This window comes from Emydura macquarii, unplaced genomic scaffold, assembly GCF_026122565.2.
Source record: "Emydura macquarii macquarii isolate MOO-44397 ecotype Brisbane River unplaced genomic scaffold, CSIRO-AGI_Emac_v2 contig_719, whole genome shotgun sequence".
NCBI lineage: Eukaryota > Metazoa > Chordata > Testudines > Chelidae > Emydura > Emydura macquarii.
In genome coordinates this window covers 10,885,042-10,903,182 of record NW_027130856.1, presented here as the reverse complement: position 1 = coordinate 10,903,182, position 18,141 = coordinate 10,885,042, and the positions used below count along the sequence as shown (strand labels likewise).

The 18,141-nt window shown below is 40.1% G+C and overlaps 1 protein-coding gene across 1 annotated transcript in view; it reads right to left on the bottom strand.

Moving 5' to 3' along the window:
• Nucleotides 1–18,141, bottom strand: part of LOC137149239 (receptor-type tyrosine-protein phosphatase N2-like) — a 336,692-nt gene that overhangs the window by 216,938 nt on the left and 101,613 nt on the right. The window contains exon 2 of the mRNA XM_067542701.1: nucleotides 9,600–9,650. Within this exon, the coding sequence (XP_067398802.1) occupies nucleotides 9,600–9,650 (51 nt within the window). The remainder of the gene's footprint in view (nucleotides 1–9,599; nucleotides 9,651–18,141) is intronic.

Below are 18,141 nucleotides of genomic sequence, written 5' to 3'. Positions count from 1 at the left end.
TGAGAGGAGTTGGAATTGCTGGACAGTTGTCTTCTCCTCTGTGATCTCTGCTTCTCCTTTAACTATCATATGGCCTTTTTTGCCAGTTGGAAGAGAAATCCCTCCTCTGGTATGGTTGATACCTTCTAGGTTTGAACGATGGGTATATATCCCCAAGGTTCTGAGGGCTGTCCTGGAGTCTTTCATGGAGTGTAAGGTATCATCAGTTTTGGCAGAGAACAGTTCATCCTTATCAAACGGTAAATCTTCCACCTTCATTTGAAGGTGTCTCGGAATGCCAAAAGACTGGAGCCAGGAGGCGCAGAGTATAGCAACGGCTGTCACTTTCATGTGAGCTGCCGTGTCTGCTATGTCGAGTGCTGCCTGCAGAGCTGTTTGTGCGATCAGCTGGCCCTCGTCTACCAGTGACTTCAATTGTGTCTGCTTGTCTTCGGGTAAGTATTGTTTCAGTTCGTTGATCTTCCCATAATTATCATGGTCATATTTGGCTAATAGGGCATTATAATTAGCCACTATAAATTGTAAAGTTGCCGAGGAGTATACTTTGTGCCCTAGCATCGGTTGTCTATCGCCTGGGGTAGATTTAGACTGTGATTTTTAGATCTGTGATGTACCACATCTATCACAAGGGAGTTGGGAGGAAGGTGAGTGAATTGGAACTCACTTCCCTTTGATGGAATTGTTCCAGAGGGGTAGCCGTGTTAGTCTGTATACAGCAAAAACAAGGAGAGTCCTGTAGCACTTTAAAGACTAACAATTTTAATTTCAGTAGGCATAAGCTTTCGTGAGCCTCAGCTCACTTCCTCAGATGCAGTTGGTAGAAATGATACAGCAAAATAGGAAATATAGAAAATATATAGAAGGCAACATTTACATATCCAAGGGCATAGATAACAATGGGGAAGCCAGGTACTTGAGGCTTGATGACAACCATTGAGTAGGAGGTGAGAATGGGTCATCAGAGCAAATTACTTCTTGTAATGAGAGAGCCGTTCCAAATCCCTGTTTAAACCCAGTTTGAATGTGTCAAGTTCACAGATAATTTCTAACTCAGCAGTTTCTCTTTCAAGTCTGTTTCTGAAGTTTTTTTGGAGAAACTTTCAGGTCAGCAACAGAGTGCCCTGGGAGATTGAAGTGTTCTCCGACTGGTTTATGGATGTTATTATTTTTTATGTCTGATTTATGTCCATTTATCCTTTTGCGTAGTGATAGTCCAGTTTGGCCAATGTACCTGGCAGAGGGGCATTGCTGGCACATGATGGCATATATAACATTAGTGGATGTGCAGGTGAATGAGCCCCTTATGGTATGATTGATGTGGTTAGGACCAGTGATGCTGTCACTAGAGTCGATGTGTGGGCAGAGTTGGCAACGGGGTTTGTTGCAGGGATAGGTTCCTGGATTGGATTTTTTGTAGGGTGTATGGTTGCTGGTGAGTATTTGCTTCAGGTTGGGGGCTGTCTGTAAGCCAGGCCTGTTGCCTGTTGGCCCGTTGCCAACTCTGCCCACACATTGACATTTAACCAGATCCTTGAAGTGCAAACAATTCTGTAAAGAAGAAAATTGCAAACTGTTCAATTCACCCAAAGTTAAAGAAACTGAACACCTTATTCAGGTTTAAGAGGTAAGCTACAACATTTCCTGATGCCAAAGTCAGATGGAGAAGGAGGTGACGTGAAGGTTCTATAGTACATCTATCTTATTTCAGTAATACTACAAATCAGTGTTCCCTCAGTCTTTCCACATCACTGCCAGCACATTATTCTTTGGTGTTCTGTTCTGTCTCTTTAGACCACATTGTCCTTTTCAGACTCCTGTGTTTCATGATTCATCAGGCACAAATTTTATTGAGACTCCCTAATCTCCTTTCCAAACTGCCTGTACTTTTTCACAGCCTCCCAGATGTCACATTAAGGTTTATTTTTGTTTGTTTGTTCTTTAAGTGTAATAAAACAACAATAAAATTGAAAACAGCTCTGTATATCAATCTTGGCAAAGGCTGCTGAGTAACGTGCTGAGTGAACTTTTTCATCCCACACAGAAGTAATTAGTGTAAGCGGTAAACACACACTAGTACATTAAAACTATTAACAAACCTAGTATTTCCAAAATATTTTAAATTATATCTATTTCATACCTTACAGGGCTTTTCTAAGTTACCCAGCTAGCATGGATTCTAGAAAGTAGCAAGTACAAGAGAATCACATGTTATCCTCTAGTACAGTGTTTCTCAATTAAATTTGGCCACGGAACCCTTTTGAACTCGATAAATAATTGCGGAACCCCCCAAACTCTTAACGGTATTTTTACATATGGGGCCAAAAAAAATGTCGAAATAAGCAAATTATATACAAGCAACTAGGTCAGCGTTTCTCAGTTAAATTTCCCCGCGGAACCCTTTAGGCTCCGCGGGGAAATTACACTCATACTCGATACCCTCCGCCGAAAAATCCGGGACATCTTCCCTTTTTTTGGCGGCGCGATGTCACTTTCTCGCGGAACCCGAACAGTGTTCCAACACCAATTGAGAAACACTGCTCTAGTATCAAAATGACGTACACTTCTGAAAGTGAGCGTCTCATAGCCACCCAAAAAACACTTAACGTCTAGTGCTTAGGCAGTCGTAGTTCTAGCAGAATAGTGCACTTTAAAACATTTGAAATTCTGTCCTAATCTAAAATGACACTAAAATTGCTAGGCTCAGTCTTGGGTGCTCATCTACATCACAATACCACAATCCCTGGCAAATTCCGACCAGGAAAAGACCTAGAATTAGTTGGGGATGGGGGAGGAGTGGGAAGGGGAAGAGGAGGAGGAGAGGTACTAAATAATTCCACATTTTTATTTTGTGATGCCCTATGTTGAAAAGTCACTGGACAACTAATAAAAATGTTTTTAAAACCCTTAAAAACCAAAGGCCTAATATAAAGCCAGTACTGAACCAAAACCAAGACTCCTTTAAACACACATAATCAAAAGACACAATAAATGACGCACCATTCCACTCACCAAAACACTGTCCCACCCAACTCATAATTTACCAAGACAGACTATACGTTCCATGTAAAAAACAAAACTCAGAAGGAAATGAAACCTCCTGGAATTATATCACAATTGTATTTTGCATGTGCCCTTGACAGAGCAGGCTCTGCCTCCCGTCCACTTGAAATAACACTGTGGAGTGTTTGGCAGTAGTTTCAAACATGTCAAGTTTAATCACTAGGACAAGACATGGGGATATAGAGGAAAATTAAGAGTGACAAATGCTATGTTATTTACAGCTTTGCATACTCCTTTAATCTCACTTGCTGCTGCATAGTGGGCAGTCAGTGCAGCTCCTGGAGCATGGGTGAAGGTCCATCAATAGTCATCATGCTGTTGTGTTCTGCAACAGTTACAGCTATGCGTGATTCTCCAAAGTAATTCCAAATAAAATATATCATATGCTAGATGTCACAGAGGGCCTCTCTTTAAGATCATAATTTTCAAATATTTTAGGAACACCATTAAAACTGGGTTTCCTCTTTCAGCTTGTGATCAAAGATGATTCCTGAATTTCTACCCCACTAGTGACATCACTGTCTTGCATCTAGTCAGTTTCAGCCAGTCACTGAAATAGCACCAAGAAACAAACTTCCTGTTTGGAAGAGACACAGGCTTTATCTGCATTGCTAAAAATGGAGTGTTATTTTTTTAACCTAGGATAACTAATGGGTGTGAGCTATCTCCAAGTAAAAACACAATGAAGACAAGCCACCTGAGTTTTACAGTCAGGTAAGCGCTCTGAGGTCAACCAAAAGTGGAGGTATAGTGCTGATTTCACCTAATTTACCTCATGGTAAAACTAAATACTTTAGTTTTAGTTCACTGTGTTTTTACCTGGGGATAGCTCATGAACATTAGTTACCCCAACGTTAAAATCCAAACATTTTAGCATAGCATACTGAGGATAAATGAGATAAAACCATTTTATCAGTTCTCTGAAAGTCTTCACATACATTCTGACCAGCAATAATGACAAAACTGACCTTGTATAACTCAGTAAGAGAGAACAGAGGGCCCTGTAAATAGAGCAGATGGTGCTTTGGAACAACTGAAGAAGAACCTTCTAGAATGACCAGCCAATCAGACACCTAGGTCTAAAGTTAGGCATCCAACATTCAGAGACCAGTTTTGAAAATCTGGCCCAAAGTTAAGTTGAAGATCTCAAGCACTATGTAACTGCTAATTATCCTTTAGATTTTACCAAACTAATGTGTGATCAAAATTAATTTTCAGAGATAACAGTAGACACACAAGGTGCCCCTTTCCTGAATTTAATGTTGTATTCTGACAAGTCTGCCCCACATCCTGTTTACTCAAAGAACATTCAAAATTATTTGAACTCAGGTAAGACTGCCTCCTGATCTCTGTGGATCACAAGTGATTACGGGAGAACCTCCATACGTAAATGGCTTCGTTTGGATACTTATTCTAAACTATGTGTACTTTTGTTCTGAAAGTTACATTGAAAATCTCAACATCAGATTTACTTTTGAGAACTCCCTACTTCCTGAGCTAGTGCTAAACTTCATTTATATCAGGAAAGCATTCTGACATACTTGATGAAAAATGTTGTCCTGTAAGATCAAAGCATGTACCAGTGCTATTTGAAGTATTTCAATAGAAGCTTGAATTTGGATTTTACAAACACGGATGATTCCTAAGAAGCTTTGAAAAACTCATACACAAATTTATACAGTCATTCTACAAAAAATCTGTACCTTTTCTAATAGTAATGCTTGTCAATACAGAGATAGCTGTAGACATCTGTTAGCTAAACAATGTTGAGGTGCTTCTCCCTCCACAATGCCATCCTATTAGCTGATGATCAGGAAAACCTCAAGCACAACACAGTAAGCACAAGAAACTGCTTCAGGGATCCTTACTTTACTCCCTTATCCTCTGTAGCACATGTTTACCATTTATGGCTTGTCATCAACACAATCGCCAACATCCCAAAATATTCATGGAAGCCCTGCAGCTTTGGAAAAAAAAGACATTAATATTCTAAACTATTTGGAGACATCCAAACTTGGAAAGGCTCATGACTCTAAGTTGTCATGCTTGGAAGACTTCAATATATTGTACTAATCTAAGTCCCCCCTAACAAGTGCAGCTTGCATATATATAAGCAATATTGATTCAGCTGTGTTTAATTGTTTATACAGGCTTTCAGGGACACAGCATCTACAAACACTATTTCAGACATTAGACCATGTCTTCCTGTGAGAGGTTTAGTTGCTGTCAATGAGGCTTGACTTAATGATACAGTGTGCCAGCCACTATAGTTAATTAACTTTTTTGGTTCGCCTCACAGAGCTATTTTCTGCAATCAGATCTTATCTGCACAATCCCTGTTATGGTTTCACGCTGCAAGGAGGTTTGTCACAACTGCATCTTCCATTAATAAAACTCTCCTAGCTTTATAAATGCTCCCTTGGTGGGAAGTGAAGACATTGTGGCATCTAAGGATATGAAAACAGAAATATACTGCGACTGACACAAATGACCTGAATATTAGCTAGAGGAAATAATGCCAGTGCGCTATATGGGCAACTCGAATACTAGAGAGGAACACAGAAAGCTGGGGGTGGCTATTTTCAAACTAGCAGCCTTGTCTGCACCTTATGCGGTTTACCTCAACACCAGTATACAGCACATGGTGTTATTTTATAAAAAAGGACAGGACCTGCTTGGTTGCTGTTTTCTATCAGCCTCTAAACTTTTGCTTTAAATCTTGTAATTTGATAACTGCACAGCAGCAGCAAATTGATGTGTTGAATAACTGCTTTACTTACCTGCAATGCAAAATAGAACATGTCATTTTCCAAATATCCAATCAAAAAACTGGGATTAGAAGAACTTAAAATACACAGCTACAGGAAAATTTCTGAACAGATATATATTGAATTTGCTTTCAATGTTCCTCTGAAATCTCCTTCCTGAAGATTCACTCTATCTCTCACATGCGCACACACATACACCCTCTATTCAACTACCTCCAATTCCTGATCTTATTCGCCTTGCTATCCATTTACTGTGCTTACTCCAACGTCTCTTAGCCTCAAGATGTTTATCCATCTGCTTCTTTCTTCATGTAACAACTCAGATGCTTATGTGGGAACATCCGTTCTCCAGCTTTACAGAATTTCAAATAATTTTCTTCAGTTTTCTATTAGTGCCTATAAATAATAATACCATCTAGCTCTTACATAGAGTTTTTCATCCATAGATCTCAAAGCCCTTTACAAATGTGGTAAGTATCTTATCCCCATTCTATAGATAAGGAAACTGAGGCACTGAACTGACTTGCAGGATGTGAAATCAAACAGCAGCTAAACCTTTTTACCCCAAATCCTGCCTCTCAATGAAAAATCCAGAAAGCACACTCAAAGTCTTCTTCCTTGGCTAATCCTCATACCATTAAGGCAAACACTTCTTTTTAACCTCTTGTTGAGTAAGTCCAGTTCAGGAAAACTGATAAAAGGTTTCTGGAAGAAAATGAATACAGCTTGAGTGCTGCAGGAGCCCCTAAGCAAATGTAAATGGGAACTCAGCATTGAGGCCAAAAATGGCCTTTATGCAATATATAACACTGATTGCTACACAGACAAATGTATATTAGCTCCTGCACTGAAAAGTGACATATGGCCTAACAGATGTATGTGATGTGATGAATGGACGTCTCTCCCCTCAGCTATTTTCCACCAGATCTTGTAATCCAATTGTTATTTTTTAACAATACAAGGATATTTTTAATTCTCCTTTTGTTTAATACAGGGGAATATTTGTTACAAACTTGCAGGTATTTCATTTTTAGAAAAAAATCCACTTGTGTTGAAAAACTAACCAAGTTTTTATTTTTTTGGGGTGGGGGGAAAGGGAGAATTTAAATTTTGCAGCTCTCAGTGCTCTGGGTACCACTGTAGTGCACAATTTGCAGAAAAACACAGTTGTCCAAAAAACAGCTTGGGGGAGAGGGACATGCTCAAAAATAAGTAAATCCTCATGTTTTCCATTAAATATAACAAGAGGCATTGCCTAATATATTTTATTTTTAATTTGCCCAATTCCTGTTTTACTTGAAATTTCCAATATCCATCCTCTTCAGAGCCTTGAAACCTTGAAAATAACATTAATTTCCTTAATGACTTTGATCCTGCTCTTTTACAAACTTTGATGATTTTCCTTATGTTTTAAAAATAAGTTGACTTCTTTTTGCCTTTTTTTGCTTTGATTCCAATTTTACTTAATAGCTTGGTTTACTTCCCCACAAGCATTATTGATGACATCAGCACAATTCTGTGAATACCATTTATTAACTGAATCCAGACAAGGGTGCATCAGTTGAAAACATTTGTGTAGGTCCCTCAAAAATATTGCTGCTAAAGTTGTTTTATGAATTTCTCAGCAAAGGTGGCATTTCATTTGTTGCACAGACATTTATAATTTAGAGACTATTCATCCAGATTAGGGCAAAATGAGACATACATTGCAGTGGTTCTAAACAAACTGATGATGTCCCTGCACATTTTTTAAAATTAAAATCAGTCATTGGTGAACACCAATGAGTGAGGTGCTTAATCATCACTGACCTATTTTTATTGACTTTGGCTAAAATAAGAAAATGGAAAAAGAAGAATAGGATTTTCAAAAGAGCGTGGTTGACCTAACTCTGCTCCCACTGAAACCAAGGTAAAACTCCCACGGACTTTAATGCAGCCAAAGTTAGTGCTTTTCAAAATCTCACCATTAGTCACTACATTGGGCATAGAAAGGAAATAAGGCACTATAGATACAGACACATTTGCAATTTTACTGCACTTTTTTTTTAAATGAAGACATGAGTGCAGTTAAAACTGTGTTCCTTTTTGCATAAATCTATTGCGTGCGGTAGACTCTCTTTGCTAGATGTAATAGTCAACAATCTCACTACCCAATTAAAGGTAATACTCATTTGGAAAACTCCATCTAGTCACTGGATAAAAATGAAGTGTAAGATATGCTTGAAAAGCCAACACTGTACAAAACTGTGGAGCTATGCTCTGGATCAGGCACAGAAATCTGACCACATGCTGTTCTTTTGCAGATTATTTTAATTGCCACAAAAGACCAGGTAAGATAGGAAGTTTACTAAAGAATTAACCTTGAGGGAAGTTGGGGAATTTTCTCATCCCTACTTTCTCTGTATTTATTTTATCTTATTTTTTCCATCTCTCTCTCTTGTTCCCTTCCCGAAGTGTAAAAGGACCTGATTCAGCAAGGTATTTAAGCACATGCCTTAACTTCAAGCACATGAGCAGTCACCACTGACTTCAATGGGAGTACTTCATGTGCTTAAAGTTAGGCCATGTCTACACTAGAGAGCTTACAGCGGCTCAGCTTTACTGTGCAGCTGCACCACTGTAAAACCTCCAATGTAGCCGCTCTATGCCGATGGGAGAAAGCTCTCCCATCAACATAATTAATCCACCTCCAACGAGCAACAGTAGCTATGTTGGCGGGAGAAATTCTCCCATCGACATAGCACTGTCCACACCAGCGCTTAGGTCGGTGTAATTTATGTCACTTGGGGAGAGTAGTTTATTCACACCCCTGAGCGACATAAGTTATACCTATATAAGGGGTTGTATAGGCATAGCCTTAGACACATGCATAAGTCTCCTTCCTGTATCAGGGCCTACGGGCTGTGTTATATTAAAAAGATAAAGAGTATTGACTGATCTGATTGAATGCTTAAAACAGACAAGAGATCTCTCACTCTATTTTGTGACACTCATTCATGAAGACAAAAATCCTATGTATTATACTCTGTAAGTAAGCTATATTTATGAATCTATGTATTGTACCATTTTACAGTAATAAAAATATTAAGAGGCATCCCTGTAAAGATACTGCTCCCTTAGGACAGCAGTGATTTCATACAGCACATTAACAATCCTGGAATGAGACCAAAGTGGTTGCTGTTACCACTCTAGTGGACTTTGATCTGCAACCACTCACTGACAGTGTTGCGTCTGTTTTCCTGTCTCACTGCAGGGAAGGTAGGAGGGAGAGAAGGAACCTGCTTAATGCAGCTGTAGGGTGAGCTCAAGCAAAATGAGGAGGAAGCAGTTTATTTTTAAGAAAAAAAAATGGTAGCAGCATGAGCAGAGGGAGAAAGATTCCTTTTGAGCCCTCCTTTTTGTTGTGTGAGGAACTTGTCTTGAAAAAACAAAGACTGATAATTACTTAACATTCTAGGCCAAAAAACGTAAAACTTCGACTGATGAAACTGCCACATTCAAGCTGAACTCTTACGGTTTGAAAAGCTAAGATATTTTTATTTCAATGTATCTAATTTTATTTCTAATTATTTTCAGGAAAGTTTCTTAGTCATTATATCATTTAAAGCCAAGAGGAATAAAAAATATCCATTTAACGCACCTTAACAACTACTTATCAGCAGTCTAATATAGACTACTTCACTCATAATTTAGTTTTTCCTTATTAAGCTGATCATACATGTAATTATACAGAGGACAGAAAGGTCAGTGAAACAAATCACTCAGACTTACCGTTTATGCAGTTCTCAAAAGGTTTGCAAAGGTCATCCTCAAACAGGCAGCCTAAAAACACAACAGAAAGGTAAAATCAATACAGTTTTCAAACTGTGGATAATTGGTACAGAGTACAGACTTCTCAGGCTATTAAATCCTCAGTGAGACACAGACATTTGGTTGATCTTAGGTTTCTAAATGGGGCAGTACAGAAAATCAAGAACATGGAAACAGCCTTGTCAGACAGCTCCTCTCACTAAACATCCACTTGCAGAATAACACTGGGCCCACTTCTCCTCTCCCGGCTCTACAAAGGATTGTATCTTCCTTGTTCCTGACAATAATATGAAGTGCCTCATATTCTGCTCATCTGTTAAGGTGCCATCACAAATTAGAGTATGCTGAGACCGGCACAGTGACCTAGTTGATAGTATAACACGCTACCAAAAGGTAGACCTGAAATTCAGAAGTCCTCCCAAGCCACTCTATTTGAGGTAATCTGAAGCTGGTAATCAGATAAGTATTGCTTTCAGCAGGTAAGGAAACAGGAAGAGGTGGAATGCAGCAGGGCTGGATTTAGGCATTGACACCATAAGGCCCCAGCTCCTGGAGTCACATGATTATATCAGAGTCACATGAGAGTCTGATTATATCAGAGTCACATGATTATATCAGACTATCTGCTGTCATTTAAAAAAAAATAAAAGTAAGATTCTAACCTATATGGTGCAGAGGAAACCTTGCCAATGCGGATGAGTGTGCCAATGCAGCAATGCCTGCCTCACTGCCTCATTCTGCAGACAGCCTGGAACAATAGCTGTGACACAGGTGAACTTCCCCATTCTTATTTCAGTGGGGTTTTAACTCCCAGAGCCATGGTTCTGATGGACTCTGCCATCAACACCCAAACAGAGGACTCTGTATGTGGTTGCAAAAGCAGTCCCAGTCCACCCACTCATGAAAATAGATCCTAACTGCTGGGGTAAGTACTGTCCCCCACCCCTCTCTGCCCCCCATTGACACCATTCTCAGTGGTGGGAGTCCAGCTACCATCCCGGTTGCTTCCCTTCAGAGAGGCCCCTGCTGCTGTTCCTGGAAGAAGAGAAGGGGTCTCCCCGATTCTGCCCAGGCCATGGTTATTCCAAGTAGGGGCCACAGTGCAGGTGGAGAATCTCAGTGTAGTGACCTCATGCTGTGCCTAGGGCCCCAGTATTTTTTAGTCCAGATCTTCAGTGCACTAATTATTCCACCTTCTGACAACCAAACCTGACAACTAGATAAGGAATTGGGAAGGGATGCACTCAAAAATGCTATACTCTGAACTTAGGTCATGCCTTCCACACAGATCTCAAATCTCTTGACAAACATTAAGCTTCACAGCATATCTGAGAGGTAGATATTGCCTTAAATGCACAGATGGGCACGTGAAGTCCCAGAGATTAAACTGACTTGCCCAAAGCCTCACAGTGAGTCAATAAGAGAACTGGGCATCTAACTCTCAGCACATGATCTAACCATTGAAGGAAATTCCCTCTATTCCCAACTCTGCTTGCCTCCCCAGATGCAGAGTGAGTGCAAATATCATCACTACTACATTTCCTTGGTTAGAGGGAGCAAAATGGATTAAGTGATACCTGGTGTTGGCTGCTCTAAACTAGAGTGAGTGAAAGCCTAAGTGCAGGTGAAATCCTGAGTCCCTTCCCTGAAAGGGAAAGGGTTTGGAGGGATATTAACCCTTGGTGAGGGAAAGCTCATACAATGCTCTCTCACTCACACACACACACACACACACACACACACACACACACACACCTCTGCTCAACTATGCTCCTAAACTTGGTATCTCCTGTAGGCTGAGGAAATGGGATGAAAACACTGAGAGCACTTTACACACAACAGATGGAATCTGCATGCACAATATGACAGAGTGGGGTATATCAAATTATGAACTCCATTTTGTATTATGTGTTGAACATATCTTAATTTGCCCAAGGCAAACCTATTTTGATGCATTCTAGACAGATGTCCTACCCAGGAAATGTGTTTGAGCCCTCATTGAAGGACTAACACAAAGAGCCATCATAACAGCAATCTGGAATCATCAGCTGTCTTTCAACTACCAGCCCTGTGGAATAACTGATTTTCTATTCAAGGGCACACAAGATGAGGATGAGGTGGGATGAGTCTACTTAACAGCAGGGTCCTGCTCTGTGCAGGGAGCCAACCATCACTGCACATAACAAGGACTTCCAGGAGAGAGGGGGCAGGAGGGACTCTGCCTAGCCTGAAACAATGAAAAATTTGGGATTCACAGAAGGGTTGAGATCAGCTGAGGGAAGGGTGCATCTCAGGGCTTAAGTGCTCTAAGAGTAAAGTTTCTGTGGTTAAGGAATTCCTTTGCTAAGTGGTTCTCACCTTCTTGCCATGTTATCCCAGAAGGGTTTAAACTAAAATCCTGGAGTGCCCACAGTCTAGGTGGAGCTCTGGGAACAAGTGTAAGTAAATGGGGGGTTCAGGAAGTCTCAGATGCTGATTTCTGGGCATAGGGCACCAGTACCCCACATCCCAAAGAAGGGTGACAGACAAGAAATCTGAATCACAGGAACATGCTCCATAGACCTAGAGCTAGAAAACAGTGCCTAGACTCTACCCAGTTGACTTGGAAGCATGGTGGGACTATGCAAGTGGATCCATTCGTAACAGAATGGTGATTGCACAGTGAGGCACTGAGTCAGGTTGTATCATATCAGCATTCTTAAAAAAGTGGAAAGGCCCAGAGAAGGCCCAAATTAAGATCAACAAAGTGAACAGGTTAAGAGTGAAAAATGGAAACAGCAAAGCTCCATAAGTATGGATACATGACTCAAATGCACTTTGTAATTTTGCTTGATCTATTTTGCATAAAGAGCACGGGGAAAACTAATTATATAATGCTTTACATTCTCTTTTAATAACAGTTGACTATTAGATGCTGATTAGAATGAGGCATCTGATGCAATTAACCCTGAAAGCCTATGTCCTGAAAAGCAAATTACTAAAGCCAGTGTAGGACAAAACATATCCAACCGTGATTACTGTAAAAAGTCTACAAAGACCTCCAAAGCTCCTTGAAAAATGTGATATTTCAATTATTCATTACCAGAGTTGAATGCTAGACATACTTCACCCAGCCAGTCAATATGCTAATTTAACTGCTAATTTATTTTTGTTGTTATTTGCTGTAACATTAAGAAGCACCATGTTTCATTTTAAATATCATCTACCTACTAATACTAATGATGGTAATAAATCACTCTTGAAGAGTGAAGAGGCATTATATCCAGCAGACTCTTCATTCAGCTCATGCATTACAGGATCAAAGATACATTTCATTTTCCAGCAAAACAATTCCCCTCCCACCTAAACTTTCAGCGAAACACGTGAAAAGTTGATGCAGTTACCCCAAGCCCTAATGAAATAAAACACTGTCAACATTTTGTTTAGACACCAGCACTTTAAAACCAGGCTCACCATGAAACTATTCAGCTGGCTAAGGAGGCCCACCCTTCAACTGGCTGAGTAGCATAATGAAGAACCTTTGACAAAAGTCCATGTTGCTCCAGCCGCTTCTCCATACATGCATGAGTACAATGTTCCCATACTGTACAGAGAGGATGAAGGAGTCTGATGAGTGTGGACTGAGGCAATTAGGGACTTCTGGTATTCCTGCCCCTTCAGACATCCCCATTGGGCACTTCTGGCATCCTGGCAAAATTAAGGTTGTGGTGTGATGTTTGGAGTTCACCTATGCGCTTTGTCCTCACAAGAAAATTAATAAGAGTGTTTTTATCATATGTCAACAAATGTGATAAAATCCTGGTGGGTGAGCATGCTGAAGTAAACCCTGGGTGTTAAAACTACAGCTGCCTTGTCTATACCAGGATTTTAACGTTGTTTGTTATTTAACGTGTGTTAAAAATATATCTTTTCTCCTAATGTAGATAGAGCCTCAGTGGTGAGGCACATGTCTCTGGGAAGAGGCAAAGCCGATAGGAAGGACAGTCTACGAGTGGAAAGGGCCCTGGTCTCCAACTCAGGAGACAGGGGTTCAATTCCTAGCTTACCTACTGGCTTCCTTTGTGTTGTGGGGAAAGTCATTTACACTGTGCCTCATTTACTCATCTGTAAAATAGGGATAGTAATTCCCTGCATCACAGGGGCATTTGTAAGGCTAGAAGCCAGTAATGATTGTGAGGTGCCCTGATGCAACAGCAATAAGTACCTGGAGAGATAGGTATGCATTTTTAGATGGCTTAACTTTTCAGTCCTTTGCGTCTAAGATTTTGTGATAGGTATGCTATGTGTATAGCAACCTGCACTAACACAATACAAAGACTTTATGTATTAATAACATAAAAACAGTTAGCTTCTCAATGATTTACAACAGTGAGTGTCGGAAGAGTTTATGTGCTACAAGTAATGAGCCTCTGACAGATCAAATAAACCAAAGCCAATTACAGAAAGTACAACCCTCATTGTGAAGTTCAGATGGTCAATCCAAATCACACAGGCCAAAGGGCTTCTTGCACCCAGAATTCAGCAAGTGAAAAGGAACAGCCAGATTCTCCCCCCTCGATGGGCCTGGTCCTCTGTCAAAAATCACTTGCTCTGGGGGTTTGAACAGTTCATAGTTTTTATAAAACCTTCCGATGGAGGAATTTATGTCGGATGAGCCAAGCATAATCCCTTTCTCTTCTCCCAGCTGGGTTCCCTCAAACTCTCTACAACAAGGGCAGAAGCCTGTGATACAGATTACGCTCTCTGCTCAGGGAGAATCCCCCTTTCTCAACTAGCTAAAGGGCGGAATCAACAGGGCCTTTTACTACACCTCTTGCAACCTCTCTCTTCACCTAGTCTATTTTACCCCCATATATTTTTGTTACCCAGTATTTCAATATATCCAAAGTCATTTCATGGATACAATCAGCAAAGGAATACTGGAAAGGGCTGTTTGAAGCTCTGCAGCTCCTGAGTGCAAAGATTTGGAATTTGAATCTCTTTATGCATAACACATTCCTCTTACTGGGTTCTGACAAAAACAATCCCTTCTAAACCGGCCAGGTCAAAAGGTGGGTCAGAACGTCCTAAAATTTAATTCTATTGGGTTTATTATAGATCTCCTTTCTTAATAAGAAACATAAGAAAGGAAAGGTTTAGACGTTTTTATTAAAAACTAGAATGATATAAAATTAACATGCCACACATTAAATGGATTAAAAGCTGCCTAACTGATAGATCTCCAAATGTAACTGTAAATGGGGAATCCTCACTGAATGGATGTTTCTCTAGTGGAATCCTGCAAGGATCAGTTCTCATCCCTAGTCTATTTAACATTTTTATGAAAGACCTTGAAGAAAACATAAAATCATCACCAATAAGGTTCACAGATGACACAAACATTGGGGGAGTGGTAAATAAGGAAGAGGACAGGTCACTGACACAGAGCAAGCAGTATCTTTTGGTAAGCTACACACAAGCAAGCAGTGTGTTTTAATATGGGTAAGTGTATACATGTAGGAACAAATAACGTAGGACAGCGGTTCTCAACCGGTGGTACGCGTACCACCGGTGGTACTTCACAGAAGGCTGGGTGGTACGCGAGTCGTACCGTGCCGCCGAATCCGCCGCTGGAAGTGCCCTCCCACCCACCCCCGGGAAACCCTGCCGCCAAAAAGGGGAAAACAGCAGAAGGGTTTCGGCGGAGGGCATTGTTCCCCCCAGGTGACCCGCTGCCGCCGAAAGTCGTCCCCCGTCCCCCCCCCGCCGCGGCGGCGAAACCCCGCCGAAAGTCCCCCCCCCCCCCTTTTTTTCCCGAGTGGTCTCTATCCTGGGAAGCGGTGACTGAAAAAGATCTGGGGATTATGGTGGGTAATCAGCTGAACATGAGATCCCAGTGTGATGCTGTGGCCAAAAGGGCTAATGCATAAACATCCTTGTATGCATAAACAGGGAATCTCAAATAGGAGTAGAGATGTTATTTTACCTCTGTATTTGGCACGGGTGACACCACTGCTAGTGCTCAATCTACTTAGTTTAACAGAGAGAAGGTTAAGCATTAGATTACAGTCTAAGTATCTACATGGGGAATAAATATTTGATAGTGGGCTCTTCAGCCTAGCAGCAAAGATGTATAATGTGATCCAATGGCTGGAAGTTGAAGCTGGGCAAATTTAGACTGGAAATAAGGCATACATTTTTACCAGTGAGAGTAACGACCCATTGGAACAATTTACCAAGCATTGTGGTGAATTCTCCATCACTGACAATTTTTAAATCAACCTTGGAAGTTTTTCTAAAAGATCTGCTCTAGGAATTAATCTAAGAAATCCCTGCTATGTTAAAATGTAAGATTATAAACTCTCTGGTCTAAAAAGTTTCCAAAGTAAAATAAGAAGAGATTTCCTGTTGCTGCCAAGATTTCCCTGTCTCTAAATTGCTGTGCCTTTCAATTATTATTCATACACATTTATTTTGTATATTGAAATATGATCCAAGCTTGAGGAATCCACTATGGAATAACTCTTTTTCATTTAAAAAAGCAAAATGTGAGTATTAAAGCTTAAGTCACTGGCTGCACTCTGAAGCCTCAATCACAATATGTATTAGTCCCTTAATTACTTTCTCTTTCAATATTACTCTCCCTTCAACCTGTGCTGATAGGAGCACTAAAAATACCCATGATAAATAGATAGATAAAATAGAATATAAATGCTACACTGCTGCATGCCACAGTGTCTGAGTATATTTCTCAATATGTGAGGGGGCTACTAGCTGAGCTGACAGGTTATTTTCAGCTTGTATGAAAAACTGCTTTCTCTGTTTTCTTGAGTGGGGTTAGTACTGAACCGCCTTTACAATTAAATAATCAAAGAAAACCTATGTGGTGACAATATTATTACAGTTACTTGATTATTAGTCTATTAATACAATGGTGATTACATCAATGTAGTGCCTTCCTGCTGAAGAGCATTGAGAAAAGGTCACTATTAACAATAATTGAAAATGTCAGCAGTAATAATAGCTTCTGAAGCAAAAAGGTGCGATAGGATCAGTGCCAACAGAGCTCCAGCCACACTATTTATATTTGCCCAGGTTTTAAAAAGCAGATGGTATTTTGTGGGTAAATGTATGCCCTCTGGATGGTTCTTTTGTTGCATTTGATAATACATGTTAATATACTTCAGGTTTTTTTCCCCAACCAAAACTAAAGGCCATTTTAATGTGCTTTATCCAAGTCTTTTCTCTGGTGGAGGCCACCAATAGCTCACACGCTTTAAGCAAGCGTATAGCAAATATGGAATCTTTTTAGAGAGGAAGAAGAGAGACCCAGCTCTGATAACATTCTACCTATTAGACCTCTAGATATCTACCTCTAAGAGGCTGGACTCAACCTTTCCTTTAGAGAAAAATCACTGTAGAACACTCTGCCATTGAGGATCACTGAGAATATCACTCTAAAACTCTAAAACTAAAACAATTAATTATTAGAATCAGTCTCGAATTATTGAAAATCAGCCTAGAAATCTGTGCCTTTAACCCACACCTAGTGACCACGCACGACAGCAGGAGTGAAAAGGTGATTTAATTTCACTAAAGCAACCTAGCAACTAAGGAAAGATCTTTATATATTAGTGGGCTTATTGGTAAGGAAAGAAAAGATCAGTAGCACTAGACTCTAGATTGTATGGTCCATTTCTTTAAAAACTAGCAGAGTTAATCAGAGTGTTAAGGTGGTGTATCTCCAGGTTACTGGTCCAAATCCAGGCCAAGTTCTTAACAAGTGTCAGTCAATACCCGCTGATTGCTGTCTGGTGTTATTTGTGAAATGAATTTGGTGAACTCAGTCTAGTTCCCAGTAAACAAATACTTACATCATATAAATCACTACTTCAGACTGGCATCTTTTGTGCACTCTCAGCAAAGAAGTCAAGGGCTGGAGAGGATAGCCAAACACAGTGAACCCTCTCACCTCTAGAGAAAGATTTTCCAGTTCAAGGTTTAAACACATCAATGGGAGAATTTGAGAAACTTTTGCTGTTACTGCCAATTCCATACCTATTCTGTGGAAAGAATACTGTAGCCTTGATGGCTGTCAGTCTAAGACTTTCCATGAGTACTAGATTCTGTCATACACACATATGAGAAATGTACTGGGAGACCATCTTTGGCCCTTATTTTAAAGAGTTCATTGTGTGCTAGAATTTCAGGTTCTAACCATGAAAAAAGAATACTTCTCTCCCATAGTCATGGTTTGGATAATTTGGGTAAGAGAAGTAAGTAATCCTTGGGCAAAGGATGTAAGGAAAAACTGCTCTGGGGCTGCATAGTTTGAAAAATGGGGGGTTTAGTGTAAAATTTTCTAAAGTGCCTAAGTGATTTCAGAGCCTAAATCCCATTGACAAAAGTGACTTAGACACATAGGAGCCTAAGTCTCAATTCACTGAAAATTTTATTTGAAATAATTAGTAGACAATTGTCAGATTAATTATTATTGAAGTTGCCCCTTATGCATTGGGAGAAC